General features: G+C 40.0%; 1 protein-coding gene across 3 annotated transcripts in view; it reads right to left on the bottom strand.

Annotated features, from left to right (window-relative positions):
• WWC3 (WWC family member 3) overlaps positions 1–24,724 on the bottom strand; it is a 95,598-nt gene extending 70,874 nt beyond the window's left edge. For 2 of the 3 annotated variants that reach the window (XM_079313712.1, XM_079313713.1), the window contains exon 1: positions 24,227–24,581. In XM_079313712.1, the coding sequence (XP_079169838.1) occupies positions 24,227–24,441 (215 nt within the window). In that variant the 5' untranslated portion in view covers positions 24,442–24,581. Of the gene's footprint in view, positions 1–24,226 lie in introns of all 3 variants that reach the window. The other variant, XM_079313714.1, reaches the window with a different exon arrangement.
• Between the last annotated feature and the right edge of the window lie 1,505 nt (positions 24,725–26,229).

Here is a 26,229-nt window from a genome sequence, read left to right as displayed (position 1 = left end):
AGCTAAATAACTGCCTAAGGTAAAAAGCAATGGCTCTCCAATGATTTGCAGCCTTGCTACATTTCCTTCTCCACAGCTCACACTTTGCCTTTAAAATTACATATACAGCTGTCAAGTTATTTACATTTTATGACATGTTAGTTTATATAATTCCTAAAATTTTGATTCACAACAGTCTCAATCTACCAGCCACAAACAGAAATTCATGTTATCCACATATATACAATGTTAACATAGGTGCTATGGAGAAGATTCTCTTAAAGTCTTCAGAAGTGCTTCCACACTCCAGGTTAGCACCATTGTCAGACAGTAATTTTCAAGCTTTTAGGAAAACTTAGCCCAGCCCCTGTTCTCCCACTATGCAATTAACCTACTATTATCATTCCCCAAATACACTTGCTTCCTACAGTCTTCCTAAATGTTGACCTTGCAAATTAATGCAGCATATTCCCCAATCAATATCAGTAATTTAGTAATATAACCCAAAGTCAGTTTTACAGATTTATGTTCATCTGAAGACAAGGTTCTGAACATTTTTAAGAGGCTGAACTTAGGAAGTTTGATGCTATTATATCTATGGTTGCCAGTAGTTGTACAATATATTATATTTGAGCTTCCAGTTAGACTAATAAAGTAGTTCCCAGTAAGTAATAGAAGGAACTCCTCATAACTTCACTATCATGCTTTTACATATATACAAGAATAAAAAATACTACGAAAAAATCCAGAGAAATCCAGTGAAACAATGTACTTCTAATGCATTATAATTATGCAGTATGAAAAAAAATCTTAGAATCTGCTCAAACCCAATGTAAAAACCACTTAGAATTCTCAGAAAAATTTATTTTTTATATAAGAAATAAAGCAAACCATAAAATGGCACAAGCAGTGTTGGGAGTTATTTTACAGCATAAAATTTCTCATATACCAGAAAATGGGAAAGTAAAAACCAGTCAAGAGGAGAAAAATCACAATTCTAGAAGACTGACCATGCCATCAAACCTACACTGATCTTAATTTGAACACAACTGAACACCAGTGAACACCTCTTCATTAAAACAGCACTGGAAATCTGATTAAATTTATAGTAAGACATTGAAGAAACTTCCAACAGTAGATGGCCTCTTCTTCTTCCGCCCCATCTCCCATGACGGAGAAGGTTAAAAATAGAGGCTTCCGTTTCCTTAGATTATTTCACTTTAAACTTTTCTAGAGCACTGAAATAGGTACTTTGCCAGCTTCCTACATTTGTGTTAGAAAAGGAGTGTTAAAAACACACATTTACAGCAACTCAGGAAACTGACTTCTGTGGTTTGCGTTACTATCATTTGTAAATGACAAGTCTCTCTAGAAGTGGGAGGTATCTCTTCCAAAGTCTGTTTGGATACTGCTCACCCGAAGGTCCCTTGCACCACATAGTAACATATTTTGGGAATAAGCTGTACTGGCATATTCTTCTATATTTATGCATTCCTTTGCCGTTAGTAAATACAGATATTTTCAGTGCACAGTGCTTAGTTCCCCATATCCAAAAGCAGCTCCACTACTAGGAAGGAAAGCTTAAGAGCTGTAGACAACTTCAGCTCCCTCCCTCCCTGCCATGAGCCTTTGAGGAACTCACAGGAAGCCCCTAACTTCCACCACGGCAGCATAGAGTGGCTTCAGCTGTCCAGGTCCATATTTTAATACCAGAATTAATCACTGGCATCATCCAATTCAACTCCTGAATACTACAAGCCACAAAAGTTTAGCTAGTAATCCTTGCATCTAGCCCAACCTCATGGGTGACCTAGAGCACACCTTCCATAGCAACAAGAGAAGTGTTTGTAAATATTGAAAAAATGTACACTGCAGAATAAACATCTGATTGCTTTATCTGGAAGCACTGAGCATCAAAAACCAAAAGGTAGCAGGTACCTTAAATCTGCTGCAATATGATATTGTATCATCTGCACATTACTATAATGTAGTGCCACCCATTCATTAAGAAGTCTGGTATGCTTCATTAGGCAATTTTTTTATTGCTTTTTATTCTGCTAGAGTTGCCTTGGCTGAAGTTCTCCTTTCTAAGGGTGTGCCTCCATCTCATCTCTTGTAAGGTCAATTAACACTGCTCTGCCAGTTGAAACAATGAAGCACAGGAAAAATGTCCCTTTCCTCCCCACCCCCTGCTTCAATTCTTGCATCAGTCTCCCAGATAATCCCAGCACTGCTAACCCTGGGACCCGAATTTTGTAGGTATCCTGCTATTTCCAATGAAAAACATTCAAGTCTGGTGAAGGTACAAGGGATTTGAAGAGGAAAATATTGTTGTACATGGTCATCCTAACTCTGTGAAGTATGGAAACACAGATTTCATCTCCGCTGAACACATGCCAGCTTCTCAGGATCTTTCTTGGCCACACAGCCACTCAACTCCAGTGTTTCAGTACATCGGAGAGGACTGCTCCTCTTTTTTGCAAGGAACAGCTCCAGAAAATTCCAGTACAAACCTGCTCCTTCCAGGGAAAGAGACTAGGAAATCAGTTTCTCATTCCAGTCTCAACTGCAACCCCTGTAATCCCCTGAACATCATGAAAGAAAAAAAAGAAGGAGACACACAGGGATACCAAAGAATGAGGAACATGGGAACCAAGTGCTGGAACAAGAGGCAATAGCAATCAGAAAACAATGAATGATCCAAAGAAACACAGACAGAGAAGTAGGATAAACACAAGGAAAAAGATTAACAGTAGAGCTCAAGCAGAAGGGACTGGTGAGCAGCAGTGTGAACAGGCGACAGTCTATCTGGCTGGATAGGGAAAGAAAGCAGCCTCTACATCCCTCAGCTCTGAGACTCTGCACATGGCTCTGTTCTCTCCAACTATACCATAAATCCCACCTGGAGTTTTGTATGAAAGCTACATTAGCAGCTTGGCACCCCTGAACTGGAGAGATCCCTGCTGCCTTCCAACATGTCCCCTCTGCTGCCCTAACCTGCACAATCCCATCACTCCATAGCTCAGCTATTTCTAACACTCATTTGACCAGACAGTAAACTAAGAGTAGTTTTCCTTCAACTCACCAGAACCTCAAAAAAATAAAACAGTAACAGAGAAAGGGAAAGTTGCAATTTGGGGGAGGATGGGGGGGGGGGGGGGGTGTCCCAGGGATAGTGAGCTTATTTTGCTATCAGATGAGCAAAGAGGCAGTGTATAAGAGCAAGATCTACAATTCATAAGACATGAATTTTACAATGCTTGGTCTGTGTTTGGCTATGCAATTTTAATAAACATGAAAAAAACACACAGATGCATCACAAAAGCATTTCAGAAAGAGAACACTGAGGCACCAGGATCCATATGTTAAAGAGCTTTCTAAAGTTTTGAGGAAGAACACTGCCTATTTTAAAAGTCTCTCAGAAACTCAAGTATACAGCAAATGAAAAACTAAAACCTTAAAACCTCTGAATATCCACTGCTAGACAGTGGTACTGTAGCCCCCCAGAAGCATAATCCCCAATATGAATACCTCCTTCAGCGCTCATCAAAGGTTAAGACCTAACATAGGATATTGGCACAGATAATGTGTTTGGGACTCAACTAATTAATCCATTTATCTGTTAACATTGTTAAAAAAATACCAAACAAACCCACCCACCAGAGCTGTGCAGAAAATAACTAGATATTCATGAAGGAAATTAACTACTAAAACATATGAAATGATTGATTGACTAACTAATCATTAAACTTAAAAGTGTGTGAAGGAAACAAGCTACTGTGTTTTGAGTCATATCCTCAACTATATACTCACTGAAAACTACTTTTCCATAGTAATTGCAATTAAAATATCTTTCCAGCTTCTCTTCTTTTTTTTTTTTTTTTCCATATAAAATCAAGTCTATCTTTAATACAGAAAGCACTTGGTCACATGAAACTACAGCAAGGCCACTAAGACATCAGTAATAGACATTAAATGAACTGCAGGAAAAACTGAACTAGGTAAAGAAAACAATCTGCATTTCTGTGAGGTTAGTCTGCTACAAAGTAACAAGCTGGTAGGACCAATGCATTTGTAAGAGAAAAGAGGTTTATGTCTGAAATATTAGAATTCTAAATTCTAGCAGAAGTTCTAGCATATGTTTCCTTTACTTAAAATACAGAAAATTACCTGCTCACAGAAATTATGCAAATCTTGTCAGAGTAACTGTTCCCTGCATTTCACAGACTTTTGTATTACTAGCAGAGGAAGCACAAAGTTTTAGTTTAACTCCAATGCACTAATTTTCTTCAAAACTATTTATATGCAAGAGCTAACCATCAACAGGGCTCTCCCAGTCTCTGAAGTGAGGATGGCAGGCAGGACTGTCTCCTAAACCTAGGAGCTAATCAGCAAAATTTTAGACAGGTAACAAAACTTTTCCCAATAATATTAACTATTTCCAGTTACTGAAAGATCTACTGACTCAGTCTCTGAGTAGCCCAAAAGAAAAAAAATCAGTTGTCAGAAGTGTTGTAAGCCTGCTTGCTTAGCAGAGCTGATGAGCAATGCTTCAGGAGATCCAGTAAAAGAAAGGCATGAAGCAAACTGAACCACAACTGCTATTCCAGATGTGTGCTGAAAAATTTGTCACTCAAGTGTGTTTAACAGAGCAGGACTTCAAAACTTACCACTAGGTTCTCAAATGCTATTAGGAAATCTGAGTGAACTGAAAGGGAAACTATGGCGCATGGGAAGGCAGCATACAAGCCTGACAGGGAAATCCCAGAAAAACATGGTAATGACTCGTACATTCCCTTCTCCACACAATTTCATGTTCTGTCATTTTCTAAAAACCTTTCACCATTATCTATTAAGCAAGAAGAAAGCCTCTCCAAGACAGCTGTGGAAAAAGAAACAGGAGTACTCCCTCTTTCCTCCCCCATCCCGTACTTATGCCACAAATGAACAAATAATTTGAAGAGATTTTCTCACCATTTCCTAGACAGCTGCTGCCAGGAAAGCCTCTCTTCTGCCATCACTCTTCATCTAGCTTCCTTCTGCAGGCCTTACTTCTCCATAAGTGAACCCAGATGCTTACATACATAGCCACTCTCTGCTCTTCCCAGCACGAAATCCACAGGATTCTTATTCACAGGATTTGGTTTTCTGATTTAATACTGCCACAGCACAAGGAATTACTAAAGACAGAAGCTGTCAGAAAAGCAAAGGTCCATCCCTTCTCTACTTTTCATCATAGCTGAAAGACCTAAAATTTTAATGTCCTCAAGTTAACTTCTCTGACAACTTTGCCCTCGAATTCTAACTAGAATACAACGAAGATACCGCCAGTTAAATAAATTATTATTATTATTATTTTTGAATTAAATCTATTCCTCCCCCATGCAACTAACAAGGTGTTTATAACAAACATTCAGCAGCAAGGCTTTTCAGTCTCTCAAGTCATCTTTATTCATTTTTCACAACAGCCTTTGAGGCAAGGAACCTCACTGCACAGCCGGTTAAACCCTGTTGCTGTGCTGCATTTTAGTGAAAGCCTGAATTTTACAAATATGACTAGACTAGCTGACCTCCTACCCTCTGGCCATATATTAAGCAATGCATCTTACTCACAATGACTTAATGCTTCTAATTCCTGCAAAAATTAGCTTTATGGAGACAATTTTATCTAACTCCTCTCAACAAAGAAGCATTAATAAATACATCAGTTTAAGACACCAGTCAAGTCTCAAGTGGAATACAGATCTGGGCAAGAATACCAATCCCACCCACTCCCCAAAAACCAAAGCCCAAACTCTATAGACACCATGCAAGGCAATATATCAACTATCTAAGAGATCTCTGGATCACACGGTTTTCAGAGGTGGCACTAAAGCAATGCTGAGGGCAGACGCCCATGCACACACACACATTTTCACTGATTGAATAATCTGCATTTCTCAAAATTCCAGCAAACACATAAAAGGAGCATTTTTCTTCTTTGTAGAAAATGACTGCTGACACAAGCAGAGGACAGGATGACATTGCTGCTGCCATAACACAAATTCAGAATACTTAAAAGGTTAACACACAATTTATTGACAACGAAGCCAAAACAATTTCATAATGTAATAACTTATGCAACCCAAGAACAGCATAAAAATAAACCAAAAAAAGTTTATGGACTCTAATTGGTACTAAAAAGGAAAATGAATTACACAAATGCCATTTTAAATAGCAGCCTGTTCTAACACATGGTTTAATTTAACAGGTATTAAATATATTGTAAGAATAGACAAGTTCTTCTCACAAATTTTAGCATCCATCAAACATCAATGCCGAGACGAAAAAAATAAATAATTGTCCTCAGAGATCCACCATAAAAATAAAACTAATTTCTTGCTTCTCTCAAAAGTAATCATGAAAATGAACTTGCCTTGCCCTCACTAACAGTTCATCCTCATGTATTTTGTACAATTAAGCTCATCACATTGTTCTGCTGTTTTGAACCTACATTGCTTTGATCTTCAATTTCCAAAATAAGAGAATTACAAAAGCATTCTCAAACACACCTTTTGGATCAGGCAAGTGCTCTCCCATGCACACACACATTAATGGCACAGAGTACACTGTTCCCTTTACATTGCTGCCAACTGCAAGCTTTTGAAAGTGTAAATTTTGACTGTACACAATATACAGCTATCCAAACAATGACAAAAATATTTTCTTAGTACTGTCTCCATTTTCTTTTCTGGTATTTTTTCTTTCAAGTAAGCACATAAATGCCTTCTCACAGTACTGCAAGTAGTCTAAGCCCTCCAAAGCAGCAGCCAGCCTGTTCCACAAAAGGATGGCCAGCAGCATCTCTGTGAGCACCACGGCAGTGTCACTGTGCTGCATCCAGGCACATGCTCCTCCAGCTGTGCAGGAGTGGGAAGATTCAACTCAGCCTTCCAAGTGACTGAGTAATATTAGAAATATTCCTGAAGTCATGGTTTTATTTCAATGATCTTTGCTTAAGATAACTTTATTATATACAAGATGCTGTACTACTGCAAATCAAGAGGTGCAAACATTATCAACCCATTTAACACTGGAGATACATCCTATGATAATACAGATTTTATGTATAGTCTATGAAGACAACTCCAGAAGAAATAACTAGAGCCTACAGCTCACACAAAATAACATTAACTGGTTTCTGTAAAGAAAGTAACATTATAGAAAAGGTACTGTAAATTCATATTGTAAGTTATTTATCCCACACGAACACTTCTACATTTGTCTACATAGAATGTTTCCAGCAGATTTAAAGCAGCTTTGCCCTGGCTCCCATGAGTACAGCTTCCAGCTGCTTCAGTGTGGCACAGAGCTCCATCTAAAATAACCTAGCCTACACAAGGCTTGTTAGCTCTAGTTTGGTGATGAATTAACCACAGTCACTGGCTCACAACCAGCTCAAAGCATGAGGCAAATTTGCAACACAGCATTTAGACACAACTGACAGCATCACATAATGAAACTGCTTACTCACCTTATTCACCTCACTTACTTCATCTAGTGGAATAAACTACTCACCTGTATTGCTACACAAAAATCATTCATATGGAAGATCGAGGTCTGTGTTAACTCACAAGTTAACTTACTGAGTTTTTCCAGGTAGAAACACCTGTGCCTAGCAAAGGTCAAAACTAAAGTGAACAATTTCTGCTGACAGTGAAACCAATGGCACCTACTGCCCTTGACAGAGTATTTCATATCTCTGATACTTATGAACAAAAAAAGTGGCTGCTAACAGCTCCAGAAGGCACATTAACAACAGGAATCTCAATGGTAAACCTTCAGCAGGACTCTGGTCTCTACTCATGATTACACTTTTTGTTCATGCATATAGAAAAACCTGAAAGCACACACAACTCAGCCTAACTGGAACACTGGAAACAAAACTAATGCTTTGTTTCTTTTGTGTATGAACAGTGCATCCACTCAACACACAGAATCATTAGAAGTCCAAACTAGTACCACAAAATCTGGCATACTAATCTCAAAATGTATTTTGACTATTTAATAGGTAAAAGCATCACTTGGTTTTAAAAACTGGCTCCATTTTCAAACTAAACTGGCTAGTAGAAATTTACTGACAACTGGGTCACTGAAAGAAGAAAAATAAAAAAATCAAGGGCTCATAGTCCCATCTCCTACAAAAATGCAAGTATGTTATTTTTATTTGTAAAAATTAATAGACTTTAGTCTATTTGGTTTTTTTTCCATTGATCACTTTCAAATTTTAGGGAAACCCCCCCATATAATTCAAATACCTATGAAAGTTTATGACAGTAGGAGGCCTAATGATAAGTGAGAAACGTGTTCACACCTAATCAGGTATCAGAAAATCTGCTCAGGAGCAAGTGAATGCAAATAGCCCAAATGAAAAGCAAAAGCATCCAACAGAACTTTCACCTTCCCAGACTCCAAAGTCAATCAGTCATAACACTCAAACCCACAGGAAACCAGGCTTCACCAGTTCCGATACTCATGGAAATACCTGATTTCTATAAATAGTAACATTTTCCATATAACATCTACTGAGAGCTTCTTCAGCACATCAGACTCTGTACCCTGCAAGGCATCTCCCTGCCCTACCCTAGACAAGCTACCCAAATATTTTTCCTTCCAAATGTTATTTTCTTTAAAAATACATTAAATATTTCCTTTAGAAATCCACAGCTAGTCCTACTTATGTGACTATTTGCTGTGTGGAACAAAGTTAGATGCTAAGATGGAAATACTGTAACAGCTGAGTATTTTAACTGGCAACACCCTTGTAATGACATGCCTGTGTGTCATATCAGCTAGAGCCCCCACAACCTTACAAATCTGACATCTCCCATCTTGAAAAAGTGATTTAGCAGGTTTACTAGAATTTCACATGCACATGGTCACAGACAATCTGCATTAAAAATACCCAAGAGCAATGTATAAAGTATATATTCATGAGCTTGACACTTGCCACCGACTTCAGTACTCAACCCAGGCAGGTCAATATGCCATTCCTCCAAAACTGAATACAACTTTTGTGCCACACCATAATATCATTTATGATATAGTATTTTTCTGCAAAATAAAAGCCCAAAGTCAAGGTCATATATTGCTGTTCACTGAAATTTTATCTCTTTCCAGATAAAAATCAATAGCTTTATTACCTGTACTGTTCCATCATTATAGGTATGCATTATTTACACAGATCAGCAGTGAACTTGCCCTAAATAAACATAAATTTTATAATAAGGATATTTATCATACATCTAACACTGCTGGGCTTGGGAGATTTTTTCCTCCAAAATCTGAAAGAAAACACATGGCAGTACAAAGACTATACTGAACTTCCTTTATCATAGGTACCTGATGCATTTCCCAAAGCTTGCTGCTTAATATTTTAAAACTTCAACTTTGCTGAGGTTTATTTTGTTGCATTTTAAAAATCTAACAAAGCAAAGGAAAGGGGAGAATTGAGCTATGGCTGGATTCAGTAGATACCAGAGTCTTGACTAAATACACTTCTCCTGATTAAAAGCAACCCACCCATGAGAATCAAAGAGACAGAAATTTGGAGAGCTGCCAGTTCATACAATAACTATGTTTATTTGTCTTACTAAATATTTAAGAAACATGACTTGTGGTATTTGATACAACTGAGACCACGGTTAAAAGGCCTCTCTCCATGACATAAGCAAATACAGCCTATCCTCTTTATTTGTCCGACTTCTTTTCGACATTCAAGGCTAATCTAGTTTTAGGTCAGGAAAGACTGCGGTCTATCATTTTAAACAAACCATTGTAGTAAAACGTGAACAGGAAATTCCTAACTACACTGTTCAAAGAACAATGATTAGAAAAACAACACAAGCTCACAAAGCACAAGAAGAGCAGTCTGAGTGGAAAATAAAAAAAAGCATTGCGCACATAACAGTCACCTTGCTCATTTTACTTTTCCCCTGCCAGCCCCCACTCCCCACCTCATCCTCCCCACAAAGGCCAGGGGTCCTTCAGACCCTGCCAAGGGAGAAACCTTTGGATCCAAAGAGGAAAAAGTGCAGTATATACAGCTCTGTCGGATACCTTAGAAATATCCGGCCTGCGGGAGTTAGCGCAGGCATGCCATTCATTCCACAACATATAAATGCCCTCTTTAGAGCCTCATCCAAGCAGCAGTTTCATTTGGATTTTGAGGCACAGGTCTGCCTTGTTTTTCAGTAAGCTGCAAGCTATTTTTGCCATGAAAAAAAAACCCCAACATTTAAAAAGTGTGCCTGCCTAGCATACATAGACTATATAAAATGAGTAAAATGTGGACTCGAGGAAAATCTCCTGTATTAGCACTCTATTCATAGCACAGATACCCATCCTCTAAAAGAAACGAAACTCCAACCACTTAAACCCCCAAAAGCACAACAAAGCTCAAGTATTTTAAACTCTACCAAGTGTAGTACCTTGAAACATTCAAAAACTCTTTAACCAAAATGCTCTCACAACTATTTTGAAATCATTCTTGTAAAAAACTGGACGACTGACCATCTTCGCTAACGTGGAGGAAAAAAATTTATTCCTAACATGAGAAAGAAATCACAATAATGGGGAACTAATTCACTTTTAACATCATGTACTAATATTACATTAAGAGCCTATCAGTCTGTATATCATCTTTTTTTTGCCTTTACAGAAAACCTAGAAATATCTGGATATGGGTTTCAGTGTTAAAATCTTCATCCACTTTGAAAAACAAGCTTCTGAGCATGTACATAAAGAGGAAAAAATAGAAAAAATGTACATTTTAAAGAACCATATTCAGAGACTGGAGGGTAGGGAGAAAATTTCCACAGTCAGGACACTACCCGTAGTTTTGGGATGTTCCAAATGGCACCAGAGTTTTGGACACAGGGTAATTTGTATTTTACAGAGAACAGAAAAGTCTTTCATAAATGTTCCATAGATTCTAAATGTAAAGAAAATAAACTTACAGTTGTGATTTAAGTAAAAAATGAGCACAATTTTCTTTATCAAGTCACTTCAGAAAGAATAAAAAAATATCTTAAGAATCTTGTGGCCAAACAGTCTTATGTGCAAAACTTCAAAAACTCCAGATGTTCACATACCAAACATAATTACCCCAAAGGAGATATTCCAGAAATTTATTACAGTATATTTTAATGATAAAATGAGGCAGCTGTATTTTAAAGCAACAAAACATTTAAAAAATTCTGAACCCATTCCATGTTAGACGAAAAGAAAATTACCAATATTCCCTTTCAGATACTTTCTCCAAAAGAAACAGGCAAGGGCCAAAAATTTTCATACAAGTCAGAAAACAGAAAAAGAGAGTCTTTAACTCAAAAATCCAGATTGAGTCCCATCAATAGAAACAGGGCTGTTTGGGAGGTTCTGAGACAGAACTAAGGACATGTCTCACTCCCAGCATGCAGATGTCCAGAGAACAATATCAGCAACTTCAGTGCTGTAACAAACAGAAGCCCTGAACAGGAATGGACAGATATAAAAATTACTCTCAGAAATAATTTCCCTAACACAATATTGCAATAGAGCTCACTCTACATATGAGTACTAGTAGTTCAGTGAGAGAAGTCTGCACAAATGAACTACTTTCCACAATCACTGCAGCTTCATTTAGCCCATTTCGTGAATACTGTGACAAATTTTCTGAACACTAGGTTAAAAAAAAATACACGTATCTCCATTCATATGAATCACCTGCTGTTTTTTCTTGCATTAAGTAATAAAAAACACCCTATAATCTGGCCCAGCATTAAAACTGATTTACATCTAAGTTATGTGAAATGTTCAAGGCTTTTTTTACATTTACTTCTGACAAAACATAAAACTTTTTTCTAAGCACATAATGTACTCCAAGAAGACAAAAAGTTGAGATATCAAAATCTATGCCAAAACTTCCAGAAGCTCTTTCTGGAAACTGATTTAAAGTAAAGGTAGTTGGTAATTTCCAAAAAGGCCATGAATCCCTAAGAACAGATTCAGTACAAAGAGGAAGGTCGTTCTGAATGACATTTAAAGCAAATGACAGGAAACACTACTATGGCTTTTCTTCAAAAACTGAAACCAACAAAAAAACCACAAAATTAATCATGCCCAGCAAACCTTCAGTGGATCACTCCCCATAAACATCTCAACTCCAACCTTCCAGATGTAAAATTAGAATTATGTTTACTAACATAAGCACTGAGATTACAGCAATAAACAAATATTGTAGATGGTAAGTTGTCTGAAATTTCAGATGTTTGAATGATATGGTATAGACCACTCACATACTCCTTCCTGCACATTTCTGTTTAGATACTTACTCATGGATTAAAAATGCTCTTTGTTCCAAAAGCCTTCTATCATTTGAAGTAGTTTGTAACACTTCACCAAAACTACATATAAGTGCATACAGAAAATGACTAAAGATGACAACCAGGAATTTACAAAATAGCTTATTTTACAGTAAGGAAAGAATTGCTGGAACCGGAAATACAGTATCTTCATTGCAGCATCAATCCACCAGAATCCAAGAGTCAGTCTAATCATAAACTTCTTGACATTTTACTCCAAAAATAAGCTAAAGGGATAGATTTTATTTAAACCAAAAAAGGTTTATTTCACAATTTCTTGGGGAAAAAAATTGCAGCTATACTCTATTAAAAAAACAAAGCAAAACAACCCAACCAACCCATAGAGAACACAGCAAAAAATACCAACCTACCACTTTAATTCTGCTGAAGCCAAGTATGCAGGGTTCAGCACTTAATTTTTCCCCCGACAACTTCATCATCTCCCTGAATAGAAGACATTAACTAACACACTTCAAGAACAGTAATCACACTTCACACTGCAGATCAATTCCAAGGAACTTAGCTGAAACTAGCCATTCACTAAGATCAAAGAAAACACTTCTTAAATTCAGTGCACTACACAGTGTTATGAGAAACCAAGAAGCTGTTTAGCTGAATCAGTACACTAGACTCAATATACAAAGATTATTAAACACAAGCAACACAAAAGAAATGACAAATACAATTCTAGGACCTCTCCATCTCTCTACAGGCTCCCTTGGCTGAGGCAAAAAGCTTAAGAAATCTCTTATTTCTTGAATTCCTATACATGCTGTAGCCATTTTAGTAATGCAGATAACAGGAGAGTCGCTTCTTTCTGCAGCCCTGGCAACAAACGAAGACATTCAAATACTGGACCATGCATGCATTAAGCTGCATTTCCAAGGACTGGGAAGTGTGTGAAATCAAGAAAGATTTCACAACAGATATTCCTCTTCATGACACAACATTTACTCCCAAAGTTCCCCTACATGCAATGCAAAATGATGGCTAACCAGTCCAGATACAAAATACAGCTGATAAAAAAACCCTTACCATTTTTAATTAAAATGTTTTTGCTTTCCTTCTCGGGAAAAATAATTTTTAAAACCTTTGTGAAATATAGAGATTTAGTTAAAACTAAGTCTTTTGCCATACAGACAATACGTAAGCATCAAAAGCAAACTGCAATTAAGAAATAGGATACAATGGAATTTCAAAGTACATTTAATAGAACAATTCAGCCTCCAAAGCATTATCAAATGAAGAATGTGGAAGCTCACAGGTGTAAGTCTATTGAGGCAAGGATTGTATTTGATGACATGAGAGGAATCTCAAAGAAAAGCGAGAAACAATCCCATCATTACAAAGTACACTATTTTTAACCACCTTTCTGCAAGCAGGTACTAGTGAACATTTTTCTAAAACATAATTCTATAATTTGTCCCAACTGAGCAGCTACATTAAGCACAGAAGTAGCATTCAAACGTCCATGCAGAGTCTTGAGCACATGGTGCTTGTTTATCACAAATCTCAGTACACCCATAACCACAAGAGCAGCACTAGGCTTTCCTTGAATAAACTATGAGCTGGCAGAAAAGCAAAAGTAAGACAACTCAAACCAACACAGAGCAGCACTTTTTTCCAAATGTTGTCAATCAGTACACTGCATACAGCTGAAAACAAGTATATACAAATACACAATATGATTACACGTTTTTAAACCGAACTTTGACAAATTACCTATTGCAGCTTCATCTACAACCATTTCCTCCAATTATTTTTTTAATTATATGAAGTAGAGGTCAGTTATGCTATCTCTAAAGGATGATGATTAGGTTAATTTGTGTTAATCATCAATTACAGTGTTAAAGGCTATTTAGATGCAACTAAAACTAACCTTTGATCCAACAGGCATGACATTCATTAAATCAATTTTTCCTTGGTTTTGTGGCTAATTTATTCTGAAGTCTGGAGTTCAAGGATTTTTACCTGTGTGCTTTATCATATCTTTAATACTGTGATTCCTAGTCTTAACCAAAAGATTCAATCTGGGGGAAGCAAAAGACATGCAAGTGTTCAAACATTTATTTCCAAACACAGGCACTTCCCTCTTCATCTCTTAACTGTCCCTATATCGGGAAAAAAAAAAAAAAAAAAAAAAGTAGTGTACTTTTTATTCTGGAATTCTTTTAAGCACTCATAGAATTGCTGTTCAAATCAAGTAACTTTGGACTGTATCCACCTTTGAGAAGTGGGTCACAATTTGTTTATGCTATAGAATTAAATAATTATGCAGTACTTCACTTGCCTTCCCAAACATGGATAAGTCACTCTTTCTAAGAAAATGCTGTGCATAAAGGCATTTTTAGAAGTATTTTTAGCTCTTTAAACTGCAATCCAACATTAAATAAATAAATTTTGAAATATTATGCATTTTCAGCTTCGATACCAAACTTTGCATTTTGCCATAAAGAATCCTAATCACTCTTTGTGCAAAAGAATTTCAGCCTAAGTACAATACAAGTCAAAATAGTTTCAACAAATTCTCCATAGATACTTCATCTTGAAAGTAACTCTTTCAGAACATTATGAAAGATAGCCTTTGATTCTCTGTTGCTGGTTCAAGGATGTTGATATCGCTGCACTTTATTTTTGTCCCTCTGCCAATTAAATATACTGAAATAGAAAAGTCTTTGAAAACAAAAATAAAAAAATGCAGTTGCTTTAGGTTTTGATATTTACTGACTCAGCCCTTGATGGCAGCCAGCTCCTTCAGCCAAAGAGTGAACAGTACAGCACAGAACTGCCTTCATCCTGCAAACCACGGGGAGACCACCAAGATCATCACTGGATGCAAAAGCCTTTCCTACTCCAGCCAACACCCACAGAAAAATCTAAAACAAACTGAGAAACATTACAGCTTATATGATCATGCAATATGTACCTAGAGCAAGCCTCACCAGGTGGATAGCAGTATTAAATGGCTGACTTGAAGGATTCAGTTTAATATTAGAAGTCACATATCATGTCTTGCCAACCTCATAGCACACTCTCATTGTATTAATTCCAAATTAACTTTCCTATTGGGGACAGATTAAGAAATTATCAAAATCCTGTGGCATAGCAGAAAAAGCCTACACTTCCATTCCTTGCTACTAATGACTAGTTAAGAACTGAAGGATTTATTCTCACAAAATAGGCTAGATTGGTATCAAGGAAAAAGAACACATCAGAGTCCCTGCTCCTCTCCGTAAGCAGAGACAAAATCTTGTTAATCTAATCCAAATATTACAACCTCCTCCTCTGTGACCTGGCAATTTTCAACTGCACACATTCACCTCCCTTAAAAAATCCCCCAGATGCACTGTAATGATCTTCTGACGAATTGTCACTCCAAACACTGGTGACAGAAGTGCCTTTTAGGTCACCCAAATAGCTGCTCTGTGGTTTTTGTTGTTACCTTGACATGCCTTTTCATGCTCCATCTCTTCCTCAGTCACACCCTGCACTTCTACACCCGACTGAGATACTCCCTGGAGGTGCTCCACTGTGAAGATCCTTCCCATATCTACCTTCCTTCACACACACCTCCCAAACACACACCTGGTCCAATTCCCTCTCACACTAACTGTGCTCCCTGTCAGCAATGGCAACACTTGCCACTGACTTCACCAAGTCTTTAGTGCTTCCAAGCTGGTGATGATACCACAAGCTCAGTCACCAAATCGGTTCTGCTACTTGCAGCTCCCTACCTTCTAACAGCCACTTCAGTGCTGCTACTCTTAAAAACTGACACCTATTTCTCTTCTGTTGGCCTTTATACATCCATCTTATGTCTGAAAACCAATTCCCTCCTTTTAAAACGTAATTTGAAGCTGGTTTAGAGACGTGTTGTTTTACTATGAGAGTATTTTTAAAATCAGTAGTCAAGGCTGCCATTTACAAAGAGGATTTACTCAAAGAAGGTTTTAAACTGACTCATCACTTTTGCCTAATCCAATCCCTTATTGAATCAAACTTAATTGACATAAACCACTTGAATACCCATCTGCCCCAAAGGTTAAGTCAGCTTAGAGAACTAAACCAGCTGAACACTACCCTTCCCCAAAATGAGATACACGAAATACTGCATAGGGTTGTGGTTTTTTCTCATTTTCCTTACTGCAAGGTCAGATAAGCAAGGGTACCAGTGCAAGAGAGGGGTGAGACCATGTGGTTTGGCAGGGAGGACATTACTGGTTTTGGCAGCAGTGAATTATTAGCTCAAGAGTACTGTATTGCCAAACCTTGCTGAGCGTGCTCCCTGCCCTGCCACAGCAGGCAACGAGGTAGGAAAAATACCTAGAGCATATTTTCTCTAGCATGGAAACAAGCTGAAGATTACTTAAAAGCTGCAATACTGGCTGACTTTGCTGGTGAATGTGAACTGTCACATCTGCAGCAGATAAGACATTCAGGAAGTTCTATTTTTAACTGTAAGCAGAAAAGTATTAGTTTTACTTTTTTCAACAATGTATCAACAAAATACTTGTGTTTAGCCTCACATGCAATTTCACAAAAATCTACCTTCCAACAAACAACACAAAATTATAAACCAACATTATATTCAATAGGCACCTCTCTAAAGCTTGTTAACAGGGCTATACTATGGATAAGTTTCTAGGGTTTTTTTTATTGCCTACAAGTCATTTGTTCTTATGTTTACACAGTGTTGTCACTATATTTATATTTGCTAAAAACATGAAGTTGTTATCTCTCAAACTAATCACTACAATCCAAGCCTAAACAGGATTTTTTTTCTCCAGATAACAGAACTTAAACCTCAGCCCTAGCTTTCTGACATTTCAAATCTTGCATTCTCACATGTGCAGATCCTGAAAAGCACAGACTTCCCTCCACACACCCTTTAGAAGATACGCTAATGCAAACACTCAATTTTCTTTCCACAGTGCCTGGTGCAGTTTAATTACAATAAATAGAACAACTATGTCTATACCAACTCAGATAAACATTAATTTATATATATATATAAATAGTAAAGCACCTTCTCTAACAGTTTCAAGCATGGACAAGTTCCCACAGAACAGGGTTTCTCAGTTTGCAAGACCCAACACAGATGTGAGTCAGTACCATGTCACAGAGCCCTTCAAGAAACAGCCCTCGTAACACGTGCCATCACATTGCTGTAACACACTCAAGGCACAACTGCTAATTTACTCCTTTCTAGCACCACACACATACAGTAAGGCAGGTGTCTACATTACACATCTAATTGCTGAAAATACTTCCATTAAGAGGTAAAACCTACACACAAAAACCCTTCACCTTTAATAAAATGTCAAAAAGCTTAACAGCGGTGGCATTTTGTTAATGAGGCTTCTGTGGCTCAATAGATGTTCTGATGCTTTAGCATAAATGCATTAGGTCTTGAAATTTTATGCTGCCTAAGCCAGATTTTCAAAAGATACACACTTAAACTTCTAAAAACCAATTAAATAAACCATAAATCACTATGATTGTACTATAAGGAAAACCTTTCATCTTAGGAAGAATCAGTGGATGCCTTCCACCTCTACTTTTCAAGACACTGAAAATCTACTAAAAACATTTATAATACTCAGTGTCTGGAGATGTAGGACTCATTTACAACAACGCTAAATTGCAAGAAAACATGAATGTTCACTTCATACAGGCACTGCTTTTCCAGCAGCAATATAAAGCTGAAAAGAAATTAAGCTACTTCTTAAAAACATTTAAATCAGAGAGGCGAGATCAAGGAAGGACGGGGGGAAACCAGTAATTTAGAACCATTTTCCATTAAATCAGCTGATTAACACTGTAACATGTTAACACCTAATCAGAATCTACCAATCAAACAAAAGACTCAGCTTGAAGAGCATCCCTAATACCAAGAAACATTAATTCTAGGATGCTTGTGTCTTCGTTCATTCTTAATCATAAATATTTTCATGGGATTCACACACAGTATGAAGTTAAATATCTGTCTGAAGGTCTACCAGACAAGATGAAAAAAAATATGGATGTATCTCCCCTATGAAAGCCAGAGAAGTAGATCTATCATGGCATATATATATATATGTGAAGGTTTCAAAACAAATGTCAGCTACAGTATGGCCTTAAAAATATTACTGAATTTGTCTGAGCAAGAGTTACAGCACAGATATGTGCAGATTGCCCAGAGAGGCTCAGGGCACTGCAGCCCTTTCTCACCATCATTTGCTGCAGCATGTATTCCCATATTCTCCATGCCAGGAGAGCAGCCTACACAGCTGCACAGCTTTCCCATCCACACCGTGGCTGCATCCAGGCCTGACATTTGCACAGAAAATTCAAAACATCTGGATCTCAAGCACTGTTTTATATGCAATGCTTCTTATATAAACTCTATCAAGTCCACTGTATTGCCAACTTGAGGTAATCAAACGGTGCAACTGCAGTGACCTAGATGCCTGAAGTAATGACAATAAATAGGATTTCTTCCTGGGTGCATGAAGAGAAACAACCAAATAGAGCAGCTCTCCACTTTCTAATGAAAGGTGGCTGCTCTGCCAATCCTTATGAGACATGCTTAGCTATATGTATTTATATACAGGTCAATTGATATATCATGTAATGCAAGCAGTAAAAATTGACAGTCATAAAAAATGAGACTTCAAATGATAGCTGACTGAAACTGAGCAAAAAAATTAGTTAATTTCATCTAAAAGAGTATAGGAGCGGAAAACTACTCTGACATCTAATATCTACTACTATTAAAAACATAGCATATTTCTGGTTTTAATTTCTGACTATCAGATGCTATGACAAATCTATCAAAAGAATTCTGAAGTCTCTAGTATCATCTCTTTTTATGAACAGTACTCAAATCACTTCTCAAACAGCTCTTCAACTGATTAAATTCAATTTTTTACCTCTCATGGGAGAGCACATTTTCCAGATCTATACTCATTCAACAATTCTTTTTTTTTTCCTTTCCAAGATTACTCATGTCTTGCAAGACTGGTAACAACAGTTGAACATCAAAATACAACAAACAGGAGGTAGACAAGAAAAGTCTGAAAACATATACAAACCTGAAGTCAACGTTCAAAAATGGCAGTGGTACTATCTATACTGTTGCTTTCATCTTTCTGAAGTTTTAGAATAGAAGAACTTGAATTCTAATAATGAATGTCACTGATTGCTGGGGAAGAGACAATGATTGTAGCTCTCAGTGTAGGGATTTAAGGTAGACCCAGAAAGAATACTATTTTTGAAAAAAATTTAATGCCTCATGATTGTCTTTGGATTGCTGAATACTGCCACCTGCACAGATAAATTCCAATACTCTAGGAAATTTTGCTTGCCTTGACAAAAAGACCACTGACTTTCTAACCTTATCACGTGGTGGCGTATCAAAGGTCCTTTGCCTCACTAAAGTCCCATCCTTCCAATTTGAGCAAAAAACTTCAGAACCGATTCTCATCACTTCACACCTCTCCCTTCTGCCCTCAGAGTTGCTCCTCTACACATATGAAATAAGGCAAGAAGATATTTGAGAAAATAATCTGCCACTGAAGATGCTCTTTTAATACAAAACAAGCACTAGCTAAGGGACCTTAAGTCTGGAATTTTCTAGATTTGAATACATGACATGAATATGCTTTTTATTTATTTCCTACTTACAATTTCTTATTCCTTTATAAAGCCAGTCTGGGAAGGGAGAAATCACATTATATACAGCATCACACCAGCACATATTTGAACACCTTGCTGTGCCACTTGCCACAACATAGGAAACAACAGTAGTAACAGACTTTTTCTCACCCAACAGGAAAAGTCAACTAACTGGGTAATACAGATACTTGCTAAAATCAAATAAATTATGAGAACAAGGAGTCCTGAAACAGTTCAGCAAAAAGCAGTCAGCACTTCTGGACTTTTCTGCCCAGTACTCACTGAAACATTTCTGCTCTGCACTCCTAACAACAGATACCTGCCCCTAGACTTTGCCAAGCTGACTCTTTTTAAACCTATCACCCTTTTTTGCTTATTTGCAGCCTCTACAATTCTGACCTTTCAATAATCTCCTCATCCAGCACATCTTACACTTCTTGACCCCCCACACTCACATCTCACACATAGTTATTATATTTCACCTTCCAGTCATCTTCCCTTCTTCACCTAGACTCTGCATGCTGTCTCTCATGGTATTTTCTCACCCTGAAGATTCCTCATCCAAACCCCATGCTCCTTTTTTTCCCTCAGGGCTCCTTGTACAGCCAAGAAAAGAGCTGACACCCTCACAACCTGAACCCTCACCAGACCAGTTTCTCCTTACCTGTTTCTCCCTGCTCTACTGGTTTTCAGGCCAGTTCCCCTACTTTTTTCTTCCCAGACTTCAGGTGCCATCCAGCTTCTCCCTACCCCTGGATCCTGACTGCTTTGCTTTCAAAACCTACCAAATCTCCCCCCTTCTCTGTCACATTCCAGGGCCAACTCCATTTGATCCCATATTCCTTGTTCCAACCCACCTCTTCTACAAGGCCAGGGTTTTCCACCTGTGTTCACATCGTTCATCTATCAGGCCACAAAATTAGGATGCTAATGAGGACATAGGACAGAAAAACTCCACAGTACCTGTAGTTCACGTTGCAGAAAGTTACAAGCAGCTGCTAAAACCTAGGTCTTTACCAAGCCCATAATGATTTTTTTTTTAATTCCTCTCCAACTGGCCCAAATGGGTGATTTCTCCATGCAAAAACACTCCTATACCTTAGAAGTTTAAAATCCTCACTCCAAAAGAACATGATTAAAATCTTTAAACCACCAGGACAACTCATATTAAGAAGCTGAAAGAATCCCTCTTCCCTAGTTACTAAAATAAAAAATCAACACTGTGTTTTAGGTGAAGTTTCCACAAATCTAGCAAGACTCATGAGCTTGGAAAGCTTTTGTCAAACTCCAAGAATTTTATAAGCCCTAATCACTTGAAAACACCAACAGTAATAAGATCTCTGGTGCCACAAGGATCATCAATATCAACCACAAACACAGTCAGTCTTTTATAAATTCATTTACAATCCCGTTATTGAACAGAATCTCAGTGCAGCAAGTACTGTGCAAACACAAGATAAAAAGGCAGTTCCCTGCCTTGAAGAATTTACAATCTATTAAGATAAAAGACGATGACTACCACGAGATGAAAACATCCACTGAATGGCTCCCTTCTGAGATCTACAGGATCTGCTAAACAACCACCCGCAATCTATTCATTACACACAATCCACGCACAGCAACACAGTATCTTCCTGAACCTAACCACTGATGTGATAAGAAAGATAACATCCTTTTCAAAACTGCTCATTTATCACCCTTCTACCGCTTTTTTCTTACCACAGAAAACCATAAGGTATCCACTTCTTCCCTACTCAGCCTTTATTATTCTGACTTGTTTCCCATCATCTTCTCTTTTCCAAACTCAAAAATCCTACACAGAGCACTTCTCCAATTAGCATTTCTTTGTCTTTCTGGCTTCAATGGGAAAAACATAGGGGGAGGGGAGAGAAATTTGTTTTGTTTTGTGGTGCGATTTTTAACTGAATAATTATTTCAAATCAAATTCACTAACCAAACTATACAAAAGGCCTGGAAATCTCAGGGGGAGTCCTGGAAAGAAAAACAAAAAACAAATTACTGAGTGCCAGCTAAATCGAAAGAAGAGCCTGTGGGGATGCTTAGAGACTACTAGCCATAGGAAAGCTTGGAGGTGCTGATTCTCAGAGCCCTTGAACAAGTGCAGCATGGCCTGAGGTCTCATAGCTTTGTCCAATTCCTCCTGGGTAGAAATAAAACCACTCAAACACAGAAATGGGGGGGAAGAACTCTGTCACTCTATGCCTAATTCATAATGCTGAGGTACATATGACACAAGTAGGTTATTCTACCCTCCACTTAAACCACTGTGTGCAAAAATACATCTTCAATACCACTGCACTGCTGCTCTTACCTTTCTTTCCCAAACTTCCTCAGAAAACAACTACCTTGAGCCTTTCCTACTTTGCTGCTGCTCATGGGAATCTGAATAGCAGCAATGAAACTCGAAAAGACTGGTCACTTTCTGCCATGCAAAACCCAGACATCTCACTAAAATAACAACAGTAGTCTATTCTCAACCACAGATTAGCTCTACAGTCACAGAACCAGCTCCTGCTACTTGAATTCTGTACAAACTACTGATAACATGCTCGTGAAAACATAATCTCTTTTCTTTCTGCCCCAATGCAAATGTCTCAATCTCTGCTCTACAGCTTGTTCTTAGCCAATGTGAAAAACAGATCTAAGTTTAAACCTTGGAGTGAAATATTTAGACAAAATTTCAAGCAATGCGTGGCATTTAAATTATTTCTTCCAAACATGGAGCCATAATTTTAGCAACACTATGCAACTTGAACAGTAACTCAATTTTAACACTCTAGTAAGTGACTAAGTCTTTTCTGTTATTTTCTGTATAGAAGATACTGCAGAAGACAAAACCACATACTCTCAGAAATTTAATGGAAAGGACGAGATGCAGAGAAGCAACAGACATCGATTATCTTTACCACACAGTATTAAAAGTAACCTAACTACACATACATGCATTTTGACATAGAAAAAAACAAAATGTGCTATCTAAAGCATATTAACAAATATTTAACATCTCAGCAAAAAAAAATATGTGCATGTGTAAGTACGTCCACATAATGAGATAAAACATTATCCGGTAGGTAAATATTTAGGCCATTTGAACAATTATGCATTGTCGTGCAAAACGACAGGAATCTCTCAAATTACTACAGTCTTTAACCCAGACTGTGCTTAAATGTTTCTGTGGCCTGCTTAACATTCCAGGCATATTTCTGGCAAGGTAGCTCTGGCTGAGGTTCAAACTGTCCTTGTCCAACTTTCACTTACTATAAAAACATTGTTTAATATAGAAAAGCATACACAGAGCCATATGTTTCTTATTTCGCAGACACCTAAAATACTGACACTTGTGTTCACTAACTCCGCGTGGAAATTTTTAGGCGACCGCTTTAAAGCGAGGCCGTCTTTTACTGGGCAACAGAGCCCACGCTTCCACCAGATTTCAGCTACAGCACTTAAACACTGCTTACAACGCATTTCTACTAAAAGCCGTAAGACCTGCCCGTATTTATTCGCCCTAAGTGAGAAGAAAAGGCCCAGCTCGGTCTCCACACGCACCGCCGGGCCGTGCAGACGCTGCCCCGGACACCACGCAGCTGCAGATTTTTGCTGCTAATTTGCAGCAGACCGCGTATTTGTCAAATTAAGTGCAGGAATTTCCCGGTTTGCTTACCTCCACGCAGCGTTATCTTTTATGAGGAGGTAATCTACCAAATTACTCCAGCATGCCTCCAGCCTGCTGCTGCCAATTAGTTCAGCCCGGCTAATAAATCAGGATGGCCAAGCCGCTCGGTTACAGCGGGGCCGGTCCGGTACGCGAGGAGGATAAACACAGGCGGTGTCAGCGCTCCTGCCTCCGCATCTCCCCCCGCACTGAGCACCCACCAGGGGAGCTGGGGGGCAGAAAGCTCCAATTCCTTTTTTTTTCTGGCTCATAATCAACATTTAACACTGCCGACAAACCCATCAGCAGCAGGGGTAGAGGCTCTGCCCCCGCGGAGGGCCGGTGTGACAGAGCCCCCACCCGGGCCGCCGCTCCGGAGCCTCCGAGCGCCCCGCCGGCAGCGGCATCGCCGGCCCCGCCGCCCACACCCTCCCGGCGGCCGCCAACGGGGGAAGGAAAATGTCGCCGATGGGCCCAGCCCCGGGTGAACGGGGCTCAGGCCCTCTTTCCCCCCGGATCTCACTCGTACCTGTCCCGGGGGTCGATCCACGAGGTCTGCCGGGTGTTGTGGTCGATGTAAAAGACTCGCCCGTCGAAGTCCCTCGCTTCCTCCCAGCCGGCGGGCAGCGGCAGCTCCGAGCTCTCCCGGCCCCGCTGTCCGCCCGCCGCCGGCCCGCCGCCCTGTCCCGCCGCCGCTTGCTGCTGCTGCTGCCGCCGCCGCCGCCCGCCGCTCAACCACGGCATGGCCGCTCCGCCGCCGGGCCGCCGCCGCCCTGCTCCGGCCGAAAGCCGCTCCCCGCCCGCCGCCGGGGCAGCTCCAGTCCCGCCCGGGCCGCGGCCGCCCGCCGCCGCCTCCTCCTCCTCTTCCTCCTCCAGCACTAACAGGCGGCCCCGCAGGGAGCGGGACTCGGGCGGCTCCGGCTGCGCCGCGCCGAGCTCATCCTCCCCCGCGCCAGCCCCGCTCCAAGCCGGGACCAGCCCCGCCGCGCTTCCTAACCCCGCCCGGGACCTGCCCCGCACCGCCCCGGCTCCCAGCCCCCGATCCCGGCCCGAGCGCCCCCGCCCCGCCGGTCAGCAGCGCCCCGCCGCCGCCTGCCGCCCGGCGCCTGCCCCGGCCATCTTCCCTCCCTCCCTCCGCCCCGCCCGGCTGTTCTCACGGCGCAGAGCCCTCCCGCCCCGGCCCGCGCTGTGGGGCACGGGGGAAGCGGCGGGGCCCGGCCGCACCCCGCGCCGCGGAAGCCGGGCCCAGACCCAGACACGTCGGCTCTAGGAGAGGGCGGCTGCCTTCCGCCCCGGGCCCGGGCCGGGGGAAGGAGGCTGAGGCCCCGCGGGGGCCCGTCCTGCCCTGCCTCGGGGCCTGTGCTCTGCCGCGGCCCGCGGGGGGCCGGGGAATGACAGGAAAGGGGAGCCGTGCTCCCCTCGCTCGGTCATCCATTTTCCGGGGCCCGTCAGAAATGCCTCGGGGGTGCTGAACAATCTCGGTGTGCGCAGGGACATGGGAAAGGGATGGGGGTCCACTGCAGAGCCTCAAAAGATGTTGGAGGAGAGGTCCTGGAGACCACACGAGTCACGGAGATCATGCTGTATCCATGGCTGGATAATGGAGGGTAGAAAATGACACATCTGGTTTGCTTGACATCTCAACTTGGTCCCTTAACCCCATTCTGTAGAGCAGAAAGCGGTTGTATCTGATTTTACCTGAGCCTGCTGGAGACAATGCAGAGTTCCAGCTACTATCTAGAATTAAATTCCACAAAACTTTGTTAAAACAGGGTTAAAAATTGACATGTGGGATTCTGTGCCTTGGCAGGATGCTGCCTTCAGCTAAACCTTCAAAAATCTGGACATAAAGAGTTAAGGTAATGCAGGCTAAGCTTCTGAAAACTACGAACGGGGTTAACAATATATTCTCAAACAACCTTAACTCAGCCCCTTGAAATTGGCAATACCCTGCTAGGGATTATATTGCATTTCCAATTATGTTTCACTTGCATTCACCGTTTTAAATTACATCTCTATGAACATTAATTGCTGCAGTATGGTTATAAGTGCAGGAAATTGGAGGACTTTTGCTCCTGACTTATTAGGACTTTCTCTTGCACCCCCCCCCAAAAAAAAACCAACAAAAAAAAAAACCCACCAAACCACTGGTTATCCAAGAGCAGTGCATAGGAGAGGGAACATAGATAATAGAATAGATCTGACTTTCTACTTATGTCTTGTGGACTATTTCAATAGCAGTAGACTGTAGTTTTTTCTTACCGGGGTTACTGTCAGTTGTGAGGTGCAATAGAGCAATAGGTGGGTTTAGTGATGGATGCAAAGCAGTGTAGGAAGCTCTGAGGGCAAAGGTGAAGTACATTAAAAATGGTGTAAAATTTAGCAAATGTTAGGCTGTAGATCTGATCTTCATAAGCATAACAGCAAATGTTTGTACCAGCTCATCTCAACAGAGTTTGCGTCACAAACACTTGTCAGGCCGTCTTGTGGTCCCGAGAGTTCAGCAGTATCTCCAGGACCAAGGTGCTGTCT

Source organism: Erithacus rubecula, assembly GCF_903797595.1.
Source record: "Erithacus rubecula genome assembly, chromosome: 1".
Lineage (NCBI taxonomy): Eukaryota > Metazoa > Chordata > Aves > Passeriformes > Muscicapidae > Erithacus > Erithacus rubecula.
Note: the sequence above shows the minus strand (reverse complement) of the source record. Positions and strands in the feature narration are given on the sequence as shown.